This window comes from Anticarsia gemmatalis, chromosome 21, assembly GCF_050436995.1.
Source record: "Anticarsia gemmatalis isolate Benzon Research Colony breed Stoneville strain chromosome 21, ilAntGemm2 primary, whole genome shotgun sequence".
Lineage (NCBI taxonomy): Eukaryota > Metazoa > Arthropoda > Insecta > Lepidoptera > Erebidae > Anticarsia > Anticarsia gemmatalis.
The window spans coordinates 6,525,484-6,552,246 of record NC_134765.1 but is presented as its reverse complement, the minus strand read 5'-3'; the positions used below and the strand labels follow the sequence as shown (position 1 = coordinate 6,552,246).

At 36.5% G+C, this 26,763-nt stretch overlaps 2 protein-coding genes across 9 annotated transcripts in view; both read right to left on the bottom strand.

The window, feature by feature from the left end:
- The window catches only part of cic (Putative transcription factor capicua), a 37,004-nt gene extending 13,008 nt beyond the window's left edge, over nucleotides 1-23,996 (bottom strand). The window contains exons 1-15 of one of the 8 annotated variants that reach the window (XM_076128889.1): nucleotides 23,583-23,996; nucleotides 14,257-14,400; nucleotides 11,819-12,514; nucleotides 11,107-11,262; nucleotides 9,527-9,698; nucleotides 8,008-8,110; nucleotides 7,368-7,598; nucleotides 6,236-6,375; nucleotides 5,130-5,283; nucleotides 4,882-4,978; nucleotides 4,123-4,806; nucleotides 3,215-3,310; nucleotides 2,662-2,749; nucleotides 1,738-1,944; nucleotides 110-240 (exon numbers count right to left, since the gene is read on the bottom strand). In XM_076128889.1, coding sequence (XP_075985004.1) covers nucleotides 110-240; nucleotides 1,738-1,944; nucleotides 2,662-2,749; nucleotides 3,215-3,310; nucleotides 4,123-4,806; nucleotides 4,882-4,978; nucleotides 5,130-5,283; nucleotides 6,236-6,375; nucleotides 7,368-7,598; nucleotides 8,008-8,110; nucleotides 9,527-9,698; nucleotides 11,107-11,262; nucleotides 11,819-12,514; nucleotides 14,257-14,352 — 3,051 coding nt within the window. In that variant the 5' untranslated portion in view covers nucleotides 14,353-14,400; nucleotides 23,583-23,996. The remainder of the gene's footprint in view (nucleotides 1-109; nucleotides 241-1,737; nucleotides 1,945-2,661; nucleotides 2,750-3,214; nucleotides 3,311-4,122; nucleotides 4,807-4,881; nucleotides 4,979-5,129; nucleotides 5,284-6,235; nucleotides 6,376-7,367; nucleotides 7,599-8,007; nucleotides 8,111-9,526; nucleotides 9,699-11,106; nucleotides 11,263-11,818; nucleotides 12,515-14,256; nucleotides 14,401-23,582) is intronic. The other 7 variants (XM_076128891.1, XM_076128888.1, XM_076128887.1 and 4 more) reach the window with 7 other exon arrangements.
- A 1,598-nt stretch (nucleotides 23,997-25,594) lies between these two features.
- On the bottom strand, nucleotides 25,595-26,705 carry Dlc90F (dynein light chain 90F). The gene is made up of 3 exons (XM_076128218.1): nucleotides 26,540-26,705; nucleotides 26,295-26,460; nucleotides 25,595-26,141 (listed from the first exon to the last, which is right to left on the bottom strand). The coding sequence occupies exons 1-3, from the start codon at nucleotides 26,573-26,575 to the stop codon at nucleotides 25,993-25,995; spliced, it is 351 nt and encodes a 116-aa protein (XP_075984333.1). The 5' UTR covers nucleotides 26,576-26,705; the 3' UTR covers nucleotides 25,595-25,992.
- Between the last annotated feature and the right edge of the window lie 58 nt (nucleotides 26,706-26,763).

The following is a 26,763-nucleotide window of genomic DNA, read 5'->3' as shown; positions in this document are numbered from 1 at the left end:
GAGGACAAAAGCGCAAGACCGTTTAAAATGACGTATACTAAATAATGGGTAGAAGTGGGCTGGATAGTTATAAAACTTTACTATCGATAGTTATCAAAGTGTGGCATACCTTTTCCGTAGTGCTGGCGGGCGAGTTGAGCGCGGAGGTGTTGTGCGAGGGCCGCTTGCTGCTGTCGTCGGCGGGCGGCGTGTCCTCGCACTCGAACACCTCGTCGTCCTCGTCCGTACACATCGGAGGGTCTGCGACACGATACATATAGATTAGTGCCACATAACTTGCTACCAGTGGCGAAGGCTCCATACAACTCGATTCCTACCGGCTTCCCTTTCTGGACAGACTTAATATTAGTGTTAAATTAATAGTTTACTATTACCAAATAAAACACAACTAATAAATAATCACCAATATTTAAAACATAATCTTTAACTAGAATCATTAATCTAATCGAAATAGTACGAAAACGCCTACTCTTTAAAAATTACGCTCCGCTAAAAACGCAACGTGAAGTAATAATAATGAAATAAGCCGGAGGCGCTGATCGAGAATCGCGTACAATAAAAACTATGGCGGCGATGTCGCTTACGACCTTTTGGATCGCGCTTCGCACCGCGCTGCATAGTGGCGAGCAAGCCGGAGGAAGAGCGGGTTGCCTCGCGCTACAGCGCTCGCGCCGCGACAGACACATGATCTTACGCATGTTTCTGTCGCGGCGCCAGCCGCGTGCAAGAGCGAGATGGCGAAATATAAGCTAAGCAGGCTGCATAAGTATGAGTCGAACATTCATTCTTCACCAGTTTGACATTAGGTTATGTTTGTTTATTGTTTACATCTTTCGCGCGCTCTATAACAAATTAGAATATTTGTGTTTATTACAACATAATTCCTGAGTAAATGTGTTTGTGCATAACTGTGAATGTATCAGTGTATTAAACAGTAATTGTTTTGCATGTATCCATTGGAGTACATATTCATTTTGTCAGATTTATAGGTTAAACTCATTTCTATAAAACTGTTCTGCGTTTTTCCGTAATGTTTTTGGTATTTAATTGTTGATAAATACATTCTAAATTGCTAGTATAATATGTTATTAAACAACCAGTGCGAGACAATCATCAATCATTCAAAATACGTTATCAAAATATGTGCTGTTGTGTTACCTACGTGTTACTACTGAAGTCAGAGTAACTAAATACAAAATAAGCATGATTAGGTAGCATGGTAAGTACCTATGTATTATTAGACTGTAGAGAGAGAAATAAGAGACTGTAGTCGAATGTAGATAATACTCTCTTATTGTTATTGTGCAGTAATACGCTATTTTTGCGTCGGCATTCTTACGATGTCCATAATAATATGTAGATAGGTACTATACCTAGACAATGACTTATAGCTCCGGCTTGCCTTATATAAATATTGACCCTTCGCCACTGCTTGCTACACACCGACATATTTTTTATGTCTATAGGCTTCTGAAATACTGGATCCCATTATAATAGTCGATCACAAAAATATATGTTCCATGGTCACTGCATGGTAATCAAAATAAAGGCAACGACAACGCCGCTCATTACCGTAACATCCAAAACTTATAGAAGACAAAACATCAAACGAAAGCAGTAACGCTGTAGTCGACAGTACGCAGCAAGTAGTAAAAATTACAACTAAACTAAAGTGCAGTTTACACGTTTTACTCCCCAAACATTTGTTATTTTGTTCAAACAGTAGATAATACATACCGGTAGTCTCAGTCTTGATCTGGTCCTCAGTCTTGATCCCCGAGGCGGGCGTGTGTGGCGTGTGCGGCGTGTGCGGCGTGTGTGGCGTGTGCGGCGTGCGCGGCGTGCGCGGCGAGGCGGGCGCCGCCGGCACCGACAGCGCGGCGGGCGGCGGCGACCCGCTCAGTAGCGGCACCAGCGACTGCCACGGAAATGTGTTGCCCGACACTGGGAAACGACATATATTATGAATTTTGATTATTGCTAATCTATACTAATATTATAAAGCTGAAGAGTTTGTTTGTTTGTTTGATTGTTTGTTTGTTTGTTTGTTTGTTTGTTTGTTTGAACGCGCTAATCTCAGGAACTACTGGTCCGATTTGAAAAATTCCTTCAGTGTTAGATAGCCCATTTATCGAGGAAGGCTATAGGCTATATATCATTACGCTACGACCAATAGGAGCAGAGCAGCAGTAAAGAATGTTACAAAAACGGGGAAAAATTTGACCCATTCTCTCTTATGTGACGCAAGCGAAGTTGCGCGGGTCACCTAGTATGAGTATATTTTGTAAGCATTGTTTTCGCAAGTATGCAGAAGTAGGGTTATGTCATAAAATAAAAAAAAACTTACTGAAAAATTGCATCTTTGTATAACTAATTCTCAACCTTAGACTGATTTAATGACAAGAAAATCTCGATTATTATTCGGTTATAAGCAGACTTTGCGCTTAGGGAGAATATTACCAGGTAACCCTGTTTTCAAAATTGTACAAACCAATAGAAATGTCAAATTAACTCATTGAAAAACAAAAACATAAATCTCATTAAACATCCCATAATTACATATAATGTTCATCAATTACAGATATCAATTACTATCAAATTTCCTTGTGTCGTATTGTATCTAGTATTACGTGCAGGTTTATTGATTACTCAGTTACTCACCGATAATCGTGTGTGACGTGGGCGGCGGCAGAACCGGTAGCAACTGGTTAGGATGGACTATCACTGCGCTGCTGTTCACGCTGTTACCCTATCGTATAAAGTATTAGATAAGTACATGCAAGTAATACGTTTCAAGGTCTCTAATAATATAAAAACCAAAACAGAGGTAGTATAGAAGTGAGTCCGAATATGCCTAAAAGAAGTAGACAATTTAATTTCGGGTCTTTGAATGACAGATATTTGTCTCATACAAATTGTAATCTATATAACGTGTATTATGTATCTAGTTCTGTTAGAACTGGCGGTTTCACTAGTATGTAGTATAGCATTTTAGTTTCAAACGGCAAAGTATAAGTAAACGATTAAGAACTTAACAAAAATGACGACCAATAACAACACAATTTACAGTTCGGATAGGTTCATTAGGTTGATGATGCTTTCTTGACTGAATCAAACGAAAACTTCGTAAAGGCACGGTCAATCGAATCTAGGTATAATAATAATCAAGTTTTAGGCATTGTTTACAAGATGACGTAAGTATAATAATACAAACATTGCTCACATGATCTCCATTATCTAGAGAGCGGTGCTCCGGCTCCGGGTCGTTGTTGTTCATCTGCTGAGTCAGGTGATTCACGCGAGACTCTATCTGCAATTGTAAAATAATAATGTGTTACTACACACTACACTACTTAAGAAACCAAAAGAATACCTACTCAATTAAATGCAGTCAGAAATGTGGGATTAAAACCCCCTCCGAAATGTGGGTAAAATGAGAATTCATGTCCAGTAAATGGTATACTGGCCATACTACTACTAAAGAGCTTGACGTTGACTAAGGTGCCGAGATTTTTATGACCATGGCTGCATTTTTATGCTGGATTTAAGTATCGTGAGATTAAAAGTTTTAAATAATATAATTTTAAGTGCTAACCTAGGAGTATTTATTATGTATCTGCTATTATGTGTTAAACATTCGTCGCTTTGCGACGTTTCCTCACACTACTTATCATCATGATTGATGCTTTGCCAAATCAGGTGTTCTAAATAAAAGTTATGATTGCCTATAATTAAATACTATACTGACAATAAACAGTTAACAATTTAATTACATGACCATAAGCATGTTTCTATATTTCGCTAGGCTATGATGATAATGATAACAATAATAGGCATTCTATGTCAATGTTATATTGACGTAAAATACCTAAATTGCAATAACGTAAAGATAATATCACTTTGATAGTGTGTGTACTAAATTGATATCGATACTATAGATTGTTATACAATAACAATTTAGGTACCTATCTTTACTGACAAATAACCCTCGTTTGGATTGCACAGTAAAAATTTAGAAAATAGCCTAACAAAACGAAATTGAAGGTATTCAGAAGGATTATCAGAGCTGAGTTTGAGACATGCAGTTTCAAAGATTCAATATTATGTAAAATTGACACTTACGCTTACTTGTACAGACTCGGAAGGCTCATTCTTTATAAGAATATACTTCTTCTCAGCAGTATTCTGAGGCAACATGGTAACAAAGTACCTCTTGCCATGGTCCTTCATGTCGGGCAGGTCGACGGGGAACAGCCTCGCCGCCGCCGGCTTCAAGATCCTCTTATTATCTTCTATTACGCGAGTCTCGGATAGTTCTGGGGGTCGAGCATCTATCACGTTCCTTAATATATTATTCTCTCTCTGAGATACCGAATGATCATCATCATCGTAGTCCGAGACTCTTCTATTCAGAAAATTTTCATGATTGTTTAGAGGGGGGGATATGTCTGTGTCGCGACGGTAAGCTTCGTGTATACCGTTGCGTTGGTGGAGGGGCTGGTTGCGGTACAGTTGTTCCGAGTCTATGCCGTTAGATGTCGGGATAGTGCGGGGAACGACGAGGTTGTGAGCGAGCTCGTTCGCGTTGCGTATGTTGGCTACACTTGTCTGTATGCTCTGCGTGAGGTTGCTCAGATTGAGCGATATGCTCGAGGACGAGGTCAGACTGGACAGGGTAGTGGTCGGAGCGTTTATACTTGTATGGATGGTGTTTAGGTTGAGTCCTGAAGTTTGAACACCGATGACGTTCGGCTGAGATACGCTGTTTGTTTGGACGACTGTCTGGCCGTTTCTGTTTGATTCCACCTGTAAAAACACATTTGATTACTACATGTCTCGATATAACGAGAATACTCAACAAGGGTTAAAGTGTATATTTACCTGGTAGTGGTAGTTGGGTCCGGGAGAAACCCGGATAACACTAGTGGCAACACTGCCGACGGGCGAGCTGACTCGACTTGGTCGGACTAGCTCGGGTCTAGAAAGAAATGCACATTTTTTTAAAATAACACGAACTGTAAAACTAAATTGTTTCAATAATACTAGTGTTGAAATTTGTTTAACCGGCTAGATATTATTATTATAAGTGTTCGTATAGTACGAAAAATATTAATTATTCTTTATTTTACCTGATAAGATGGTGTTGAGTGAACAGAGCAGGGTGATGCTGCGGTTGTGGCGAAGAGATAGGCTGGAACAGATTGTTCCCGATGCCTGGGGAAGCGCCGCCGCCACCCACGGGCGAAGCTCCTGGACTGCCCGACCGTGAACTGCCCAGAGATACTGTGGAGAGACAATAAAATACTTAAATACTACTATAATTTGGACGGTTGCAAAATATAAGTTACTATACAAGTGGTAGGTAAGAGGAAATTTGGTGCCAACCGCACATTGGATTAGGCAGTTTGTCCAACCAAAGCATTTACGAGGAGATAGCGCGAAAAGAGCTATTACTTGAGTTTATTTACTATAAAAGTATGCTATGGCAGCGGTGGACAAAGCCTTGAAGATATAAATAGTAGGTACTTAACTCCGTAAACAAACAACTAAGTACTAATGTCTTCATGGGAATTTCAAAAAAGCTGAGTATACATTAAATAACTAAACTTCAATGAGGAAATCCAATCGTACGCTACAACTCTTGTTTTGTCGGACAAGTCATTTATAGGACAATATCAAAATATTCCTCGTAAATTGCAAATTGTAACAATGAAACCGCATTTAAATCCATTGTCAAGTCATGATAGCGCATAAGTACGCAGCGTAAAGGCTAACTTTAGGTAACATACATAGTATAAAATAATATTGGTTAATACACGAGTGGACTTTTTTGGACCGGTTCTTTCCCTTTTTGGCTATCGAAAAAAGCCGCAAAATTGATTAATTTTCCTACACAGCGAAAATGCCGATCATTTTCGCGGTTTGGATAGTCCCGAGCGCGTATAAAGTCCAACAAATAGCCGGGGAAACATGAAATGCAAAAGTATTTAATTTTTTAGTTTTAGTTTCAGGCCTTAGACGAATAAGAGACAATAATTACTGAACGTAGACCTTAGTCACAATTGAGTCATAGTAGTCACTACGCTGCAATCAAGAAAAAAGGTCACGAAATCGATTTTCCTGTCCTATCACTTGTGTGATCCGCAAATAGTTATTATCTTGGTTTTCGCTAATTTACTAACACCGATTACAGAAGATCCCTTTATAAAAAGTACCCTTAGTTGTAGGAACTTACCCAGCATATTGGCAGCTTCAGTTTCATCAGGATCAAAGTGACCCCTAACTCGGTAGTGAGGCGGTGTAGTGTCAGACTCGCGGGACGTCTCATCACCTTCCACGCCAGTGCCGCTTGAAGACAAAGATTTACTGCTGCTTCTGTAACAAACAAACAAAATAAAATAATAATAATCATTTTCGCCTTTTTAATCCATAACAAATCTACTGTTAGGCAACAGTCTCCTCTCGAATGAGGAAGGGGTTAGGCATTGAGTCCACTATTACGCAGACCAAGCGGGTTGGGGATTTTCGCTTTTAACGAAGCCTTATTTGTCGAACACTGTATTGTCAAGTACACGCAATCGAACGTATCCCCAACAAAAATCCCTTTTATGATGATTGTACCGAAACTTATTGACCGCAAAATACGAAACTGGGCTATATATTTCAAATGGCACATGTTTGTATGATTTACAAATAGTTGCCTCATGACTAAAAGTACCTACTTTTTATCAACGATTTGTTGTATATTTGTAAAGTCCCTTCTACAATGCCCCCTACATCCTCATTCATGCTACAAGAATTGTATTATACATAATTATATTTAAATCAGGAAACTAGCGAATATTATAACGGGATATTTAAAGACCGTTTTATCGTTAAACGCAAAACGTTTTTCAGTTATCATTAGCGGTTGTACTATGTTATTTATTTTCCGTGTTATTTAGCACATAAACAACATTTTGTTACATAATATAATGTCCTAGAGTATTAAGATCAATATGTTTGTAAATAAGGATATTCAACATTCCTATTTTGTAGTACTCGTTGTTTTATGCTATAAAATGTTTGAAAACACCTACAAGAAACTAAATACACAAAGAAAATTTTCACGAGCGCAAGATAACTCGCCACATAGCTGGAAACAATTCATTAGTAGAAACGTATTCACTAACTCACAATCATACAATTTGTGCTGCACACGTTTATATAAGTAATGAATTCTATAAAAATGTGCAGCACAAAATTATACTGTAATTTAAAAAAACTCTAAAAAGAAAAACCGACAAGACGATTTTATTCAACAAAATAATCTTGACTCCTACAATATATAAAAACGTAATTGCAAAGTAAGTGCTCATACAACATACCTTTGTTGCGGAGTATGAGCAGATCCCTGCGCGAGTGGTGTATTGCTGGACCTGGTGACGCCCCTGAGGGACAGGTGTCGTGAACAGAACCCCCTGCGCTGGCTCTCCTTGGTGCAGCCGTCCTTGGAACAGAGGCGCCGCCACTGCTTGCCGTTGAACTTCTTCCTGATGCCCGTGGGAGTGGATACCACGTCGCCCTTCTTGTACTTGTGCGGTGTTGCCGCTTGAGATCTGTACAATAGAATACACGTTTTTATAAGGTTTCTCTTTCTTCTGTGGTCGCGTAGGTGTGAGCCCACCGCCCGATGCAAACTACTTAAAAATAATCCGCGAATATTAGCGTCATTATAAAAATATAAGCTTGTAAATCACCAACACGGCCGAATATTGTAAGCTACTATTTTTTTTATCGTTTTATAGTATTTTATGTAGACATAACGTGACAGAAAAAACCAAAACATTACTGGTATTTTGTATGGCTTATATCTACCATGCCCAGTCATACTGCATTCTTAGATAAACCAACTGTCAAAGATCCCTGTAGTTTTCGGTCACGAAAGGTGTCAATTAATATGAAAACAGCATGAAACATAACTCAATATTGAGTGACGTTAACATTAAATTATTGAAGAATGTTTACCTTGGGGTAGGTGGTTGAGATCTGGGTGTAAGGCTTCGCTCGAGCAAGCTGGATGTGCTGCCGCGACTCTGCAAGCTGCTACGTTTGCTGTTGCCGCATGTGTCTGTAAACAAAATATTATTACATAAAAGTTGCGATATAGGTCGCCAAACCAAGCTATGTGTGTTTTTTTTTTGGGAAAATCTCCAAAAACATTGAATCGAATTAAAAAAGAACCAATTAATACACAATCGGTTTATCCTTGTTCGATATCAAAGGACCTTTTTATAAAAATAAATCCGGGAAAACATCGCGGCCAATGTGCATTATCGAAGTAAAAAACATTCAGTAATTTATTTAGTTTGCATCATTGCTTATCTCATTTCCCCAACTCTATAAAAAAACCAACCAAAATACTTTCTACCTAATCCTCGCCTAAAAAAACAACGACCTATATAAAGTGGGTCATATTTGCCAACGATAAACCAGGCAAAGTTTCTGTCATAATGAAAAAATGGTGTTCGGAATGCACCGCAATTCTACATGAGTAATGAATTAAAGCACTATGTATATGTCTAGACTAACAAAAAACTAACAAAGAGATTAAAATCGCTGATGAGATTTATGTTAACAAAACAATAAATCGTTTTCAAATATTATTCAACATACAGCCGCTCTTCGATTCGATTAAATAAGGAAATTACTGTATATTATGTAAAATATCTCAATGATAAAGTGAGTGTTAAATTATATATACTCGTTTATTGATGGTATTAACCATTTAAAACAGTGTCACTAACATGTAACATGAATTAACATAGTATCATACAAAATAAATAAAATAACGATAACTTAATGCTGCATCTGAAAACACCTATCATAGGTTTGTTTTCTTTAAAGACCGCACTATAAATTGCTCTTTTACAAACATACAAACAACGGACAAAAAGTACAACAAGACCTAAAACAACAACTTTCGGATCGCAGAAATAGGAGACTGTCAAACCTGATAGCATACAGCAGATGATAGTACCTACTTAGTTCAAAATTATATTTTTTTATTTGCTTCTGAATGGGTTACACTGGGATAAGTATAAAATAATAAACAACACAAAGAACTACTGATGTTCTACAATGACTCAAGGCTGCTTATAGAAAATATATCACTTCGAACCCACGTTTCATAGTTTCCGGTAAACAACATTCCAATCACAATCACTTTCCTCAAAAACGTAAAATAAAAATATGATACAAAAACTGCACGTTTAGCGTAGTGATTAACTTGGTCACAGCCAAGTGTGCTGGGTTCGAACCGACCGTTCCCAACCGAGAGTTATATTTGTGGGATGAGCACGAGTATGTAGTTAGAAGTAAATAAGTAAGTTTATCATTTATTTGGTTACAATAGTACAACTCTAAACACAACTACAACAGTAAACTAGTTTGGAATCAAAATTAAATGAGCGTGCGTCGTCCAATGCTATTTATCTACTTAAAATTGCAAATAATAATAAAATAAAAAGGCGAAACGAAATGTTACCATAATTACCCATGTGCGAGACATCGGCCGGGAACATGATGTCTTCGTGTCTGAGTTCGTCGTCACTTTCGCCGTAGTCCATGGAGCCGTTGGACATGGCGCCCACGTTTACTACGCCGCCTGCGCCCGCGCCGGCTATGGGCGAAGACGTGTAGAAACCATCGCCACCCATCTGTGCCACACAATAATATATTTTAAGTAAAGATAATAAATAAACTTAAATTATTATAATGTCCCACTGCTGGGCAAAGGTCTTTTCCCGTAATGAGGCAGGAGTTAGGCCTTGATTCCACCATGTTGGCCAAGCAGGTTGGAGACTTATTGCACACCTTCAAGAGGTTACCAACTTATACCACTCGGCTATCACCGCTCTTGTAAGCTCTAACTCTGATAAGTAAATATATTACAGAATAATGTATAATGAATGCAGTACTTGCTGGATATGATAATGTAAATGGAATAATATTATTTTGTAATAGAGACATAGATTAGAGAATTATTCTTCAAAAATATATTTATATTTACCACGGAGGGAAATTATTAGTATTAAGCCAGCATAAAAAGAGGTGATGGCTATGTTTTCCCATATGTACACGTAGTATTAAACCAAAAGGAATGTTGTAATTACTACCTACGAGAGACGAAATAAACTCGATAACAAGTAAGAAATATAACATTGCTTTCCACACACTATTTTCAAGACAAATTATCAGCGTTATCACAAAAAAATGCCGGGTAATAACCCTTTTTATCTCCTTACTTTCGGATGAATATAAAAAGAAAGTTTTTACGACACTATCACTATTATCCAGACACTATTTAATCTTGCATAAGTCATAACTTCTAGAAAAAATCTACATACTAAAACGATAGCAGGCTTATGTGTTTTGGATCCGATACATTGAAATAACGGTAGTGTAATTCCAAAATATTTTGCATAGAATCAGCAATGTACTTTGAACTCTACAAGATAGTGGCGGTTGTTATCGATAGTAGCGTTAGGTAATATCAATAAACATTTACTATTCTGAAAATATGTGAATATACTGCAATAACGTTCAACAATTTATTCTTTAGCAGATCTATTAATCCAAAAGTTCATTAACCCGTGGGATGATACTATGTCACAACGAGGTTCTGTAACAGGGCAAGTGAATTTTCAATCATCTAGCTTCGTGCATGTAAAGAACTGCAGCGTTTTTCTCCTCACATTTACAAATACCTTATCATTTTAATAAATAACAGTTAAATAGTTAACATCTTAACGATCTTTAATTTACATTCGTAATTAGGTTTATTACATTAATTTTCTGATTGTTACGGATCGTCTTGCAGCATGTCTATGAACATAGATCAAATAAATCAAAGAAAATAATGATATCGATTAAGCGGTATCTATCTATTTCTATAAATATGTTCGGGAAAATACCCGAGTTATAACATGCAATAAGTTCGCAATCGATACGGGAAGCCTAAATAAAGCTGGCAAAACGTAGGCCTATTAATATGCCTCTGATATAGCCATCGAGGATAATATAGTCGTGATTTTATAACACGTTTTAGTCGTTTAGTGTACGAACCTGTGCGGGCACGTGGTGTATACGCATATGTCCCGGATGCATGGTAACTGCGTGCGTGCCTGCCTCTTCCAGTTCGTCGGCCCACGGCGGCTGCAGCAGTCGGATGTCAGCGCGTTTCACTTCCACCATATCCTTGCATGGGTCACCATCTGTCACCTAATTATTGAACACCTTGTTAGATACTACGTCGTAGCTAAAAATATATACATTCTATTTCGCAGTGATTTAAGGATTGATTAATTGATGACAATATCCTACTGCGATCATCTATTGAGCTGCCAAATATGCGAAGTATGCCCCAGGATAAAATCCGACGTTATAATTCAAAAGTAGTAAGAACTACGCTTATTGTAGTGGCTATTTATGTTTTGTATTTCAACAATACATTGCAATGCCACAAACGACATTGTCACGTTAATTGATCTCGAAAATAACTTCGAGACAATCAATAGTCGATCAAACAGTGAATGAAGTAAAAATGGCACAATTGTTTTGCAATAGTTTTTCTGCACGGTAGAGCAGTGAGCAGAATTTATAATCAATTATAACCTCTGTTATAAACAGATATAGATATATTTTAGCTTAACTGCAATAAAACTAAACGCGTTCATCCGAAACATTGAACGAGGTGTTAAAACGTGAAAAACCTGAGACAAAGAAATAGGTACGTTTACTGTAATTAGAATAAGTCATATTTAATTTATAGACTCACCTTAACTCGTATCCTGATTGGAGAATTAAGCACCTCATACACGATTCCTTCAACGAAAACATTTTGCACATTCTCCCGACTGGGATCCGTAGTCCTCACGACACACAGGCAGCCCATGAGCAGATGGCTCATCTGGGGGCTCGCGTCACTGATCACGTCATTCTTGTTCGCACCGAACACATCACTGTACTCCACGGACTCATTGTCGAGCCCGTCGAGTTCCACTATCACTTTACAACCTTCCGCTTGACGGATCACTCCAGGCACGTAGAGACCGCGTTGCTTCGCCAACACCCTGTGGTCCCGCCACTCGGACAAATCGATATTAGGGTACGAGATGGAATAATTCTTAAGATCCGATGGCGGAGACGGATGTTGCACTATCGGTGACGGCTGCAGCACCGGCGGCTGGTAAGACTGCATTTGATATTCAGCCGGCAACGGAGCATTGACGATGTTGTTATTGGGGCAACTCTGTTGGATTTCTTCCAAGACAGAAGGGTCGAATTTTCGTTTTTTAGGCAAGTTGCGCACTGGGGCCTGGGTCGGGGTCTGCTGGGCAGGCGGCTGGGCATTGTTGCCGCTGCTCGCGTTACCAGGGTTTGTAGGGTTAGCCATCGTTATGTTGGGGGTTGGGTTGGTCGATGATTGAGACAGGCTCACTGTGCCAACACTGCTTATCACCGAAGCAGGAATCTGCAACAAAATATTAAAAAATGAATGCTTGAGAAAAAATTATCAATGACTCACGATTCATAGGAATTACGAGTAAAATTTTCCTTATAATGCAGATACAATGTAATAACTATAAAGAAACTTGTTGAATAGGTCTATGTCAGTATGCTACAGAAATGAAGAGTAACTTTCATTTAATCAAAAAGATAAATAAATAGCTTTATCATAAAATGTGTTATTGGAGTGTTAGGGGAAAATGCCTATAATTTTATTATAATTATCCTTTACAAGTACTATAATCACATTTAAAAAATCTTAATAAACTATTGTTATAGATGAATAAAATAAATAACAATAAAGCAATTCATATAAATATCGCCTTCATTCATGGTAACAAGAGCGCCATGAAATCAATGGTGCTGCGATAATGTAGGTCAAATGGCATTCGTCATACATGCCGTACCTACCGACTAATTCATAAGATATCCTGTAAGGTAAACCGGACCAAAACATCAACAACATACATGTTAATGAATTAAATAAAATGTCTTACTTGAGAACAACCTCATAGCGGTAACTTGAGATTATAATACGTAATTATGTGTAATGAAATAAATTTATGAAAGTGAGTCAGAGGATGTCAGGCGGCTTGAATTAAATCCTATGACTGGGTAGTGTAAAGCTAGCTATTTTGCTCGGTCCTAGCACACAGAACTTCTTTAAAGTAAAATGATTTTATAAAATCTACTAAAACTGGCACAACTGGACAAAGCGTGCTCTGTCTGATAGGCTTCAGAACAAAGAGCTGACAATTAATAAAATACCCCGGCTCAGCGCTAACCCCCACCCGTCCGTTTGCACAATGTTGCACACTATTACATTTTTTATCGCACACTGATAAAATTTTGGCAAATGACAAAAGGGGATTTCTACGTCATAGCCTCGAGTTTCTAGCGATTCTACATAAATTGCTATGATCTTTTACAGAATTTTAAATAAATAAAATCATGACGAAATTAACTTCGTCGAACACCATTCTTCCTAAACATATTCAATATTCAAATCGACAATTTCTTGAATTTCTTCAGGGATTTGGCACCACAATTACTTTGCTGTGGAGGGTTTAATAATGATAATGGATTACAACAAAAAGGTCAACAATAATGAATAAACCCATTTATGTATTGAATTTTTTGTTTGCGTGCAAACCCATAAAGGAATTAAGGAACGTAGTCTCGACCTTTTATCGTATGGACGTAAACAAAGGATCTTGTCCTAACTAGCGTAAAGTGAGCCGTGTTACGCTTTACATAGATGAGTTACTGTTATGGTCAGCAAACATTGTTTTGCACTTTACCTTTGAGGTAGGTATAGCATATTGAAACATCAAAGACAGTTCTGAATTGATGTAAGAAATAATTGGTCAATAAATAGGTTCTTATATTATTTTATAACAGTTTATATGACCAGTATCAAACTCAATTTTCTCAACTTCTAACAGGAATAGCAGCAGGTTTATTTTATCTAAACATGTCTGAAATGTTCGAATAACAGCTATCTAGAAGATGAATGTCACGACATTATTCACATTCTAAAAGAAAGAGACAAGACGACATAAGAATTTATCTTTTCGATAATAACTCTTACTTGAAGATTTTGATCATGCGCAAACCACAATGAAAGATGGGCGTCTTAGATAGGCACACGTCCCTTACACGCCCATATATGGGTGCAATATGAACTTGTTGTAGATATAAACAAACCTGATCATCGATGTCGGCGTAGTGGGAGCGATAGTGCGGCTGTGCGGGGGCGGAGGCCTGTGAGTGCGGGGCGCCGCCCGCGTGGCCACGCTGCATCACCGCCGCCCGCTACCACACCTCACTCATTGCGCGCGCAATGATGGCCTGTCAACAACAACAAACGTGTGTAAGCCCTTATCAATAACATATACACATAGTGAAAGGATTTTGGTGATTTCGCTGTCAAAGACATGCGCGTAGTGCGATATTCTCTAAGCAGTTGCAAAATAAATATCTACTTTTGGAGTACAGGTATACAAAGTAAAGTACACACTACAACTTCGTTGCTCGTTTTGGCATCATTATCATATTTACTTTCCATTTGTTTAGCTCATTGAATCGATGCCTTTGCCAATAAACAAACTCTTGTTTTCTGTCGAAATTTCTTTGCTATTAAGCGAGGTTCTTTAAACAGCAATAAAAGCCCTATTTAGACAATTATTGAGCTTCAAAACCTAGAAGACGGAACAAATTATTCCATTACACATTCCGAATTGTCGTTATGCAAAGCGGGTGATCTCATGTGATAACTATTACCTGCTAATACATATTTAAATGTAACCAATTCTATCTTAATCTGCCTATCGAGCAGCCTAAAGCATTTTGCTTTGTACTTTAAATATAAACTAATTGTAATGTATCGGTATGCTTACATAATAACCACGTTCAACGAGATAATAAAGTCGAACTTTAAAATAAAATATCTCATACTTCACTAATATAAATAAACAAGTGGATTAAAGCATAACGTTCGCATCTGACCTACATAGCTGGTACACTGGTGATTTATTTTCATTATGTTATCTAGCAGGTATTGTGATCAACACACTGACTGCTTCGTCTTGCAACTGAATTAAATAGATCTCACTAACTACATACTGACTCAGTGCTCTACAAGCTATTAAAGAATTCAAGGAAAATGTATAGGCACGTTAAGATTTTCTGATCACCAGAAGTACGTTTTTCGTCCATATCACATAGTTTACTCACGTAAATAAGGTATAATTCACTGCTGTCACCCTTTAGATAATTACAAGCACGTTACGTTAATCTCTCTACATAATATTAGCAGTCAGGGTCACGGCTCACGCTACGCATTGCGCGTACTTACATCATCCATCAGACCAAGACCGCACCAATTTCAATGACAACAAACTTCTAAGAACAATACACGAACTTAACAATATACTGGGAAAAGATGACGCAAAATGTAACACCCTTGAACATAGCCGGTGGAGATATAATGGACAATAGTATATCTACGCAAGTGGAATTACTACGTATCTTTAAAGGACATACCAATCTAACTGAACCTTACTAGTAAAGAAGGAAACGTTTAATCCAATGTTAGACTTAGAAATGTGAAAAAGTCTTACAAGTAAAATAAAATAGGGATAGTACCGTAATTACGATATTCTGTAGGTAATTTCATCATATCATCAGGACAAAGGAATGGCATTATTACACGTCTCGTATTAGATGGTACAGCAGGGGGGTTAAAAGAATAGGAATGAGCGACAAGTAACCCCTTAAACATCCGCTTGCAACCCCACGTACGGGTTGATTGTACTACTAAAACAAAATGTATATGTACAAGACGACTAATTTACTACTAGAACAGGCGCCATAAAGTGGCTAAGACGTAAAACTTTATGAGGGTGCTGCAAGCAAACGTGAACGGGACTCGCAATAATATGCCAAGAATTTGTTTATTACACCAGCTGAATAGAAACACTCTAGAACTGTAAAAAGTAGTTATCACATCACCTGTCACTGGATCGTTTAAGCACCAGATGTTAATGAGCCCCCTTGTATATAATTGAACTATCGGAGTAGAACGATGAACACACACTGATGGATTTACAGGACCTGTTGTGTGGCTACTTAATGTATGCAACGCGCGTCCCATGCGGTCGGCTTTGCACTGTTTGCTATATCACGATGTCTAGGGTTGCCATCCGCTCTGGTTTCTCAGAATTTGTCCCAGTTTTGGCGATATCCGGTAGCCGTTCAGAGTATCAGAAACTATTCTGGACCCGCGTATTAATTCATAGAATTATTTAATTATTATGATAATAAATTAATGAATGAGACGACAACACACAGGCACACACAAATGCAGGTTGAATTTTCAAATATTACATTGACTTATTGAGTGATGGATGTGCAAAGGATAACACGAAATTAATTTTGACCAAAACGGTTAAGGCAGTCAATTAGATGGAAGAAAGATGACAATACTATTTCTTTTTAACATAGTATGTCGCAGTGTGCAATTCCACACCGCCTGCTAACCCTAGTCATCAAATCAGTATGACCTTATTGAAGCAAGATACATAAACGTAAAAAGCCCAAGATACGACTTTATACTCATGACAACAGTATTAATATCTTAGGCGTTAACCGCTGAACTATTTTAAACGAAAATAGACTTTGTGACATCGACTATAAAGAGAGTAACAGTTTGTCGGAATTCGACAAACTGAATCACAGTAAATGAGTCATATAACCTGCTAGCTCGTGTATTTAAGTTAGTCGAAATCAAGTGCCTTTCTCATGATGAGATTACTATTGTAATTCAGTTGCAATCCGACCCGGGTCCGTCCTAATTTCACGAATCTAACTATTCCAGGTAGCTTTATTTTTACTTTACTTCAGTGAAACTTATTAAGGTTTGTTCGTTCGATCCGAAAAGCGAAATAGTTTTAAAATAAACCCATTATGTATGGATGTGTAAATAAAATAGGGAACTGAACATTGAATTTTTCGCTTCAATAAAATTGTTTCAGACAGACAATAAACAAAGGAAGCGAATAAGCCAAGATTACTCGTGCATTATACAATATACAGGTCCCTGGTATTTGGTCAAGTCGTTACGGTGCGTGATTTCACGGGGTCAAGACCCTACCGAATACAACCCCTCGACTTGCTTGCAGTATGTTTAAGTAAAAGTCGTAATCTCACTAAGTGGAGCTTGTGCAAGCTGAGAACAGTAGTGGAAAGGAAACCCTTGAAAAACAATGTAAAACGAAAGGCCGAAGCAATAAAACAACCTGAGATGCGGGCGCTGAATATCTGATTCTATGTGTACTACGTTATTACACTGCCTCGGTGCCGTAATACCGACAGAGACGGTTACTACATTAACTTTATTAGCACAGTCTTTGAACAAAACATAATAACTACGTACAGAAATCAATTATATTAATTAGCTCTATTTAAAATGTGAAATATTTTATTAAGTAATATAAGTTTTGCCTAATTGCTACGTAAGTCCAACCAGACATCAATTTATGATGGTCTAACAAAACTTGTTGTGAGAATTGAAGGAACAAAAAATAATAAAAACCGGTGATGAGTAATGGTATCAAACGTTGATAAAATACCTACTGCGGCAGTACGTGTATTATATTCAATGCTTTATTACAGGTAGGAACATTCAACATCCAATGATAAAACTATTTAATTCATCAAGTATTTACAATTCAAATAAGTTTTAAATTTTCCTGCAAATGCATTGCCAGCACTTCGCTATTTTAAGTTAATTCAAAATAGATTTAGCTCGGATCAATAACCCGGGGGCTAAGAGGTCTCTACTCTCTATCTTTTGTTTCATTTTTTTCCATACGGGACGGACGGTGGAAGTTTTTCATCTAACATAGGTACGATAGCAGACATACGTACAATTTTTACCCACGTTAGCTGCAACACCGGTTTTATATGATCGATATAGCAGTGGAACGAAATGACCGCAAAAAGTGCTGAGATCCGAGTAAATGGATGTTATAGATTGTCGTGAAAAAACCTATTATGAGACAGGAAAATGATACGGATGATAATGATGATCAATCTGTCTGTGATCTGCACGCTTCTTGTACTTAAAAGATGACATCTTACACAGAATTCATACTAACATTGTAAATTATGCGAAAGTGTCACTAAGTGACGATTTAATTATCATAATTTGGCAGCGATTCATCGACACGTCATGTCATCAACTAAAAACGCGAGTAATACCACGGGTTTCAGCTAGTTTTAAAATTAAACAAGAGGTGCAAGTTATTCGATTCTGATACGTATAAGGTAACCACAGCGCTGTCGCAGCGATTATTGCCGTCGGCGACTCGTTCCATATCGCCTATCAATTATTTTTTATGAACTCTCGGTAACTGAGAGCTTATAACGACATTATTACGTCACTATATTAATAGTGTATTCTGTATTGCTTTTTAGTGTCGAATCAGTTATTCTCTCCGGGACTATCGCTGCTATCGCTTCGACATACCTCGACGTAAGACGCCTTTGAGAATGCATTAGCGTGTTACAAACTTTGTAATAGTGTGAGATGGAAAGGTGTGGGCGGGTGTGTGATTGTTCAGATTGAGGTCTCAGGTGATTCGATTTTATGGTCATGTAGTACTTAACAAGCTTTACTACCTTTGGTATTTTTTTGAAAGAAGATTGTTTGACGGCTTACGTTTGTTGTTTTGATTTAGTTTCCAGTTCAAATAATGTAGTGAGGTCATAAGAATTCAAATGTGTATTACGTAGGCGTAGTGTAATATACGAAAACAAGCAAATTAATTACAAAATGATCAACCTTCAAGTGACCTTTTATGGCGTTATTTATGAGATATGGGTAGCTATCTAAGATCGCATTTCCTGTCAATGGTGGTAATTTACCTTATACGCCTACCTGAGACAGAATTGTATCTATAAAGGTCAAGCTTAATTTCCTTAGGACTTGAAATAGTTTATCAGTAATGTGCTAGGAAAAACCTACATTTCTATACAACTTGTAAAATAAGGACCGCGATTAACAGGACGAATAATTGATTTGGGCAGATATCAATACAACGTAGTTTTTGTAACTAGGTAAACTGCACTGACTTTTATTTTAATAGCGCGATGGAGGCATTTAATTTCAGGGGATAAGCCAACAACACCTTTCTCGAAAATTCGCAAAAAAAGCCTTTTTAAGTCGAATAAGCTACATATTATTAGTAGGGAGTAAGGGCTCGAGAAATTGCAATCTTATGTGATCGCGCAGATCTAACAACTATTCAACATACCTATAAATAAAAACGTTTTTCTAACTGTGACGTAGACAGGTACTCAACGTTAAAAGCGGATTTTCTTCCATTTTAGTTTATTGTTTTCTCCGCAGTACTATTAATTAATTTACACGAGGTCTCCTATACATAATTGTTTGCGGTTTATGTAGGTTATAAGGACTCACTTCATACAGACTGAAAATAAAAATTACTCATTGTGAATTAAACAGAGACGGAATAAAATACGATGGTTTGTTTACAGGAATAAAATTATAAACCCAACTGAATTGGTAGGTATTACCCATTATACAAAACAACTGAAGTATTTGTCAGAATAACTTCCTTCTATTACTTGCAAAATTTTAAAATAGGGACCTACTATGCTATTGTTTTCTTATTTCATAAAATACTCACAAGCACAAAAAAAATCTCAATCTAACAGTAAAAGTCTAGATTATTCTATGTAAATATCCAATATGCTTCGAGCAATAATAAGAATTCACATGGTCACAGACAAATGTATTAGACCTTATTGCTCTTATTACAAAGCTGATAAGATTTATGAATAATTTTATCAATGAAACAGTTAATCATTCGCTCCCACGCTTCAAGCTAAATGAGAAAGAAAATAACATGCAACAATTCTTAGAAATAGAAGAAATGATTTGAATGAAACATTAATCAATAACATTTTATACAGGGTGTCCCAAAACTCAACGATAATCCGTGACAGGATGAAAGGCCAAGTCATACTGGTTCTAGGAAAAATAAAAAAAAAATCCATATCACTTAGTTCAGCAATAATAGACACTTTTCAAAAAAGCTGAAATTTCACACCCTTGGTCGCATTTTCAAGTCCTGTGATCACCAATGTCACAATTTCGCTGTGCTTTTTTGAATTTCGTGATCTTCATTAAATATGCTATTAATCGTAAAACAAATTAATGCACAAAACATTGTTAATTTAATAAAAAAAGTTAAGTTTTAGTTAGTCATCGTTCACAAAAATATGGTTAGTTAACTTTGACGCTTCATATTGAAAAAAAAATGTACTTCACTACCCTTGGCAAGTTATTTCAAAAGTTGGCGCATTTAATCAAGATTTCAAAACTGTGCAACACTTGTCACTTTTCTTGTCATTAAAAATGTTATTTTTATTTGAACGACGAGTATCCTCGAAAATGGATCGAACGCAGTCGTACAATTGTATGGCCTCCTCGTTTCCCCCGATCTTAATCCAGTAGATATTTTTCACTGGGAATGTATAAAATAAAAAGTCTATTCAAAATCAATACAAAATCTATCAGAACTTCGCCAGAAAATTGACACAGCGTCAGAAGAAATAAATGCAAGGAATTTTGCTTGACTGGTGCAAAGGTCTTTTGTAAGGCGTTGCAGAGCCTGTATTCGTGCCAGAGGAAAACAATTCGGAATTACTTTAGTTTAAGGAGAATAATTTAATAAGAACGATGATCCGTTCATTCTTTTTTTTTTATTATCATTACCTATTATGTTTATTACATTAAATATTGGTTATGGACTGACTCAATTACATCTTTACTAAAAATAATTGCTTTCCTCTGGCACGAATACAGGCTCTGCAACGGCGTACAAAAGATCTTTGCACCAGTCAAGCAAAATTCCTTGCATTTATTTCTTCTGACGCTGTGTCAATTTTCTGGCGAAGTTCTGATAGATTTTGTATTGATTTTGAATAGACTTTTTATTTTATACATTCCCAGTGAAAAATATCTACTGGATTAAGATCGGGGGAAACGAGGAGGCCATACAATTGTACGACTGCGTTCGATCCATTTTCGAGGATACTCGTCGTTCAAATAAAAATAACATTTTTAATGACAAGAAAAGTGACAAGTGTTGCACAGTTTTGAAATCTTGATTAAATGCGCCAACTTTTGAAATAACTTGCCAAGGGTAGTGAAGTACATTTTTTTTTCAATATGAAGCGTCAAAGTTAACTAACCATATTTTTGTGAACGATGACTAACTAAAACTTAACTTTTTTTATTAAATTAACAATGTTTTGTGCATTAATTTGTTTTACGATTAATAGCATATTTAATGAAGATCACGAAATTCAAAAAAGCACAGCGAAATTGTGACATTGGTGATCACAGGACTTGAAAATGCGACGAAGGGTGTGGAATTTTAACTTTTTTGAAAAGTGTCTATTATTGCTGAACTAAGTGATATGGATTTTTTTTTTATTTTTCCTAGAACCGGTATGACTTGGCCTTTCATCCTGTCTCGGATTATCGTTGAGTTATGGGACACCCTGTAGAATTAGTAGATATGTATCTACAGGTAATAATTAAGAACTCAGAAATTACCCATAATGTGAGATTGTTGATGGAAATAGGACACATCAACTATTCCACTTTACAAAGAATTTTTTTTGAAAATTGCTGTATTTTATTTAATTCTACTGTTACATAGGACACTATAAGCAAATTAACAGACACTAAAAACACCACATAGAACTATTAAGTTTGTCTAAATGTGACTCTAAATTCTTATAACTTCACACTTTACACATGAAATCCAGAACACAATCCATTTATAAAAAAAAATGCTACAAAAAACGACCATACTTCTGTATTCCAAATAATACACTGACTTCCATCAGTCCTATAGCAGCTAAAGCTCTACATATGTATGTCTAGTGGACATGTTCCAACATGTTTAGTGAGTCGGTAAGGCCCAAACCGGCCTTGATCATTGATTCTTACTATAATGAAGTAGGTTGAGATAAGAATTTGTGTTCAAATATATTTGTATACAACATATAGGTAGGTTCTTAGTTTGAGTCACATCTGCCTAGCAATTCACCTTGCACCTAAGATAAGTGCTGTTGAATAAAACATCTATGTTTTGACTATTATGTCTAGGTTATGTATATAGTTTTTTTTTGACAGGAATTCTTTAGGTTTTATGCAAAGAAAGGGTTTCCATTATGCTTGTTTTTTATGGTAGAAATGTTTATAAAAATAGATTGTGATATTAATTAAATGATTGTATTTGTAGAGCTCTGTAAAGTATCAATATAGTTTCATTATAAATCTTTTGTAAGGTGGAAGAAGGAAGGAGTCATTAGAAGTAAATAATGAAATCATTACACGATAACAACTATTCAGAGATAACCGGTGATATATCTAATTCCCTAGTGTTAGTCATATTTAATTAAAGGTATGACAAGATGCAGAACAAAACATCTGCTTTAATATACCACTGAAATTAAAACCTCTATGTATTGAAACTGCATTGATATTGTTACAATGTCCATTGTACATTATGAGAAAAAGGAAGGAAACCGCAATAGCACTAAAATCTGTCAGTAGCATAATAAATAAGTATCAAAATCACTTCATATTATGTTACTGTGTTTGTTATACACCATTAACATTAACAGAAAGAGAATGACAATATTTTGAACAGTTAACACTTTTTCCACTTGACCACTTTGTATACTGAAAATCATGAGCAAACTGCATGATTATATCTAAATATATTCCTTATACATAGGTAAATAAATATGTAATCAGATTGTTATTGCAATGAATAAAAAGACATATGCTTGTGTCATATTACATGAATGATATAATATATTTATAATGCAATCTATTTGCATTAAGAGCTATTTCATTAAATTTAATATGAGTAAAATAACATCTAGGTCAAAAAGAAAACTTCAACTTTGTCTATGTAAAAAGAGTATAAAAATTGTTTACCAAAACGACTAGAAGTGGAGAGTGGCTATGTGGCTGAATGATTAGCATCACTGTTGACTGTGTACGATTATTAAAAACATTCGGTGGTGCAAGGCTGCCACTGCACTGGCTAGTGTAATCAGCTGATAAGGGCGATGTAAACGCGGCGCGGCACCTACCTATATAGGCGTGCTGCACACGATCGGCGCATGCTTACAGATTGAACTGAAATCAATTAGCCCGACGGACGACGGAACTTGAGGCGCGTACCGCGTACTGGCGCGTTACGACGGAGTCGTCGAGCTACGAGCCGCCGCCGCCGGCGCGTGCTCCTCGCTATGACTAATGAGCTGTGCCACCCGCCACCACGGCGCAGCCACACGATGCACAAAATCGAATACCATTACTTATTCACTGTTGCATGTTTATTGTCATGTGCGCCCTACATGCGCACACAGCATATTTCATTCCATTCCTCTACATAACTCGCTAAATGAATACTCACCGTCGCTTTCCATTGTCCAGAACGCGACGCACAGTGTAAACAACCAAACCACATAATAAAACAAAATGGAAGTCCGACTCGCCCGCACCGAGATGAGAAATTTTATGAGCGCTCTCGAGTTGTAAAACGTCGTTACTATCCTATCGTAGTATTTTAGCAGCCCCCCTCCAGTTTATTATCTGCCGTCACCAGATTAGATGGCTAGCGATCACAAAGCAATATGTACAATTGTCCACGGAATACACTTAAAACACTAAACGAATAGTCAAATGTCGAATTACACAAAAATTAATGTCCACTTGAAAATAATAATCATTGAAGCGTTTGACGTCCCAAGACACAACACCCACATCAAAAAATTCTACATGGCGACTGGCCTGGCCCAGCTTTCAATAATTTCCACTCGAACATATTCCCGTTTCGCTCGTTCACCATTCATTTAATTATTTCTCAATACGAGCGAAAGAGACAGCGATATATAAATATTTCCTATGTATGAATAGAATCGGTGTTGTGAAGTGTCCCTCTCCCCGGCGATGGCCGAGCCGAGTTGAATGGACCCGAGAAGCGTTCAACCATTGGATCGATGACGGTCACGTGACACAAATATGTAGCGCTATCGTAGACCCGCGAATATTCAAAATGTAAATAAAGCGTTGTTTTGATTAAGTGACTATTTCGTCGTTAAACTTAATCAAATGAAGTCTTAAAATTGACAAAGAAGACACAGCTTATATCAATGCCACTCTACTGGCCATTCAAACGAGAAATTATGTGCAATAATAAAACTTGAACTTGTAATACACCTGGGTCAAATTTAAATTGAGTATATTACATATTCATTATTATTACGAGATTCAGTTATACAGAATAAACGTGCAATAAAATACTCTGGAAGTATTTACCTCGCTATGAGCGATTTTTCATAAAACCACTAGAAACCAACATTGAAATCAATGCTGTCTTTCTGAACTAGTTATTCTATCCATTCTAAGCATTCTATTATATGTTATTACTACACTTCATACCTATTACCTTATTATGTTTGTCTCTTTATTCTTATTAACTGTAGACGCAATCTAAGTTTATATTTTCGAGCTTTTGATAATGTTATGATTTGCTGCTAACACAGATTTTTGTTACCCTATGTCTTTAATCATAACCTTTCGTACTGAAGCCCTAGGTGTAAAAATTAAATGCTTTGAAAGTACCTACAGTAATTCTTGTAAAATGACGTAACTGTCTACACACTGCATAAATTTTCACAATGCTATTACAATTTTTATTGGCACATTGATATGTATGCCTAATGCCTGTCCAGCCAGGCTATAAGTTCGGTTTGAAGTATGCATCTATTTTTTTAAATAAAAAGTTTCATGGCATATGACTGTAAGGTTGAAGAAAACAGCTCAGAATCTTGGATAGTAACAAACTACTAGAAGGCCCTAAGATGTATTGCTACCTATGTCATTATTGTGTCTTAGTATGCAAAACATTTCACGCATAAATACATTTTCAAGATAACCCAGTTTGAATCCCTGTCATACATTACCTAATAAGATATTTTAGACATTATATTATAGAAAGGGAAAATAACAATGTTCTGCATGATCCCATTGCACAATCCATACTAATATTTTAAATGCGAAAGTAACTCGGTCTGTCTGTCTGTTACTCAATCACGCCTAAACTACTAAACCAATTTGCATGAAATTTGGTATGGAGATATTTTTTTTTGATCCCTGAGAAAGGACATAGGCTACTTTTTACCCCGAGAAAATGACGCATTTCTATGGGAAAATTCAGGTGGCGGACGAAGTCGTGGGTAAAAGCTAGTAACATTACAAATTCATTCATTCAGTTACACAGGTTTAACTGTTTTTTTTAGTGTAGTATTATTGTCTAATATTATAATATGTTTTCATTAGATTGGCTGTTTTCCCGCCTTTGTTCAATACCTTAACTGTTTGACAAGAAAAAAGACAGATTTTAAATAAATAAAAACAAACAAAAAGGCTTTTAGATATATTTATTGTGTATGAAAATATATCCTACTTACTTAAATTAAGTAATGACTATAAAACAAGTCTGTTACTACTGAGACAAATTAGATAAAGTGTGTGCCATTATTGAATCTTTTATTTTTGCAAATTATAATTTTTAATCTACAATACCATCATAAATACATCTGTTTCATAACTGCAAACTCATCAATATAAATTTATAATAACTTAAAAATAATGTCTTAGAGAGTAATTAATTAATAGATCTTTTAGCTTACTAGCAATTTACTCAATTGTAACATAATATTTTTAAATTCTATGTAGCAGTACTTGTTATTAGTGACCACTGATAGATATTATGTGGATTTATATTAAACATTATATTTTGAAGCATAATCATTAGAATGTTAGATGCCAAGGCCAAATACGGAGACGATGCAGTACATAGTTTTATTCTCCCAGCGTACAGTGCATGAACCATCAGTATTGTTGTCCCAGAAACAGGAAGAGGCTGTGTGTAATCCTGCACCATTCTTTTGCATTATTGTGCAAGTCACTGAAAAGAAAAACAAACATAATATTATGAGAATTACTGTTACACATAACTGTTGTAGTATGAGTGCACTGTTGCTTGAGAAGTACAATGTGTGTCAGCAAAAACGTGCGCTTTAAACACCGGTTAACATGTAGGTGTCTACTTTCAACCTACCTATATATTTGTAAGGTTTTTGTAACTTGGTCAGTTGACCCAAACAAGATTCCACGACAGCCGAAGTCCATTGGTTCACTTTGTTGTGCTGGTAGGCGGTACCCCCAATTGAATTTTCGATAGCTTCTTTGATAATTTTACTCACATCGTCCACAATGAATTGATTCTGAAACACGTCATGTCAGTAAAAGTATGAATCAATATTTACTCGCCATATTTTTCTGTTCACTTTTATAGTAACTTACTTCTTCAGCTAAATCGTTGCATTCTTTAACTTCCATGATTTAAAACGAAACGCTATCTGAGTGTGGCGAAGTTTTCTGGAAATCGTTTTATACAAAAACAACAAAATTTTTGACGCTATAGAAAGAAATCAACTCCCAAATTGACATAACTTGTGCTTATGTTGGCACGATTGCTCTATAAACGCTCTCGGGTTCTCTATGGATTTAAAACCGGTTATCATCGA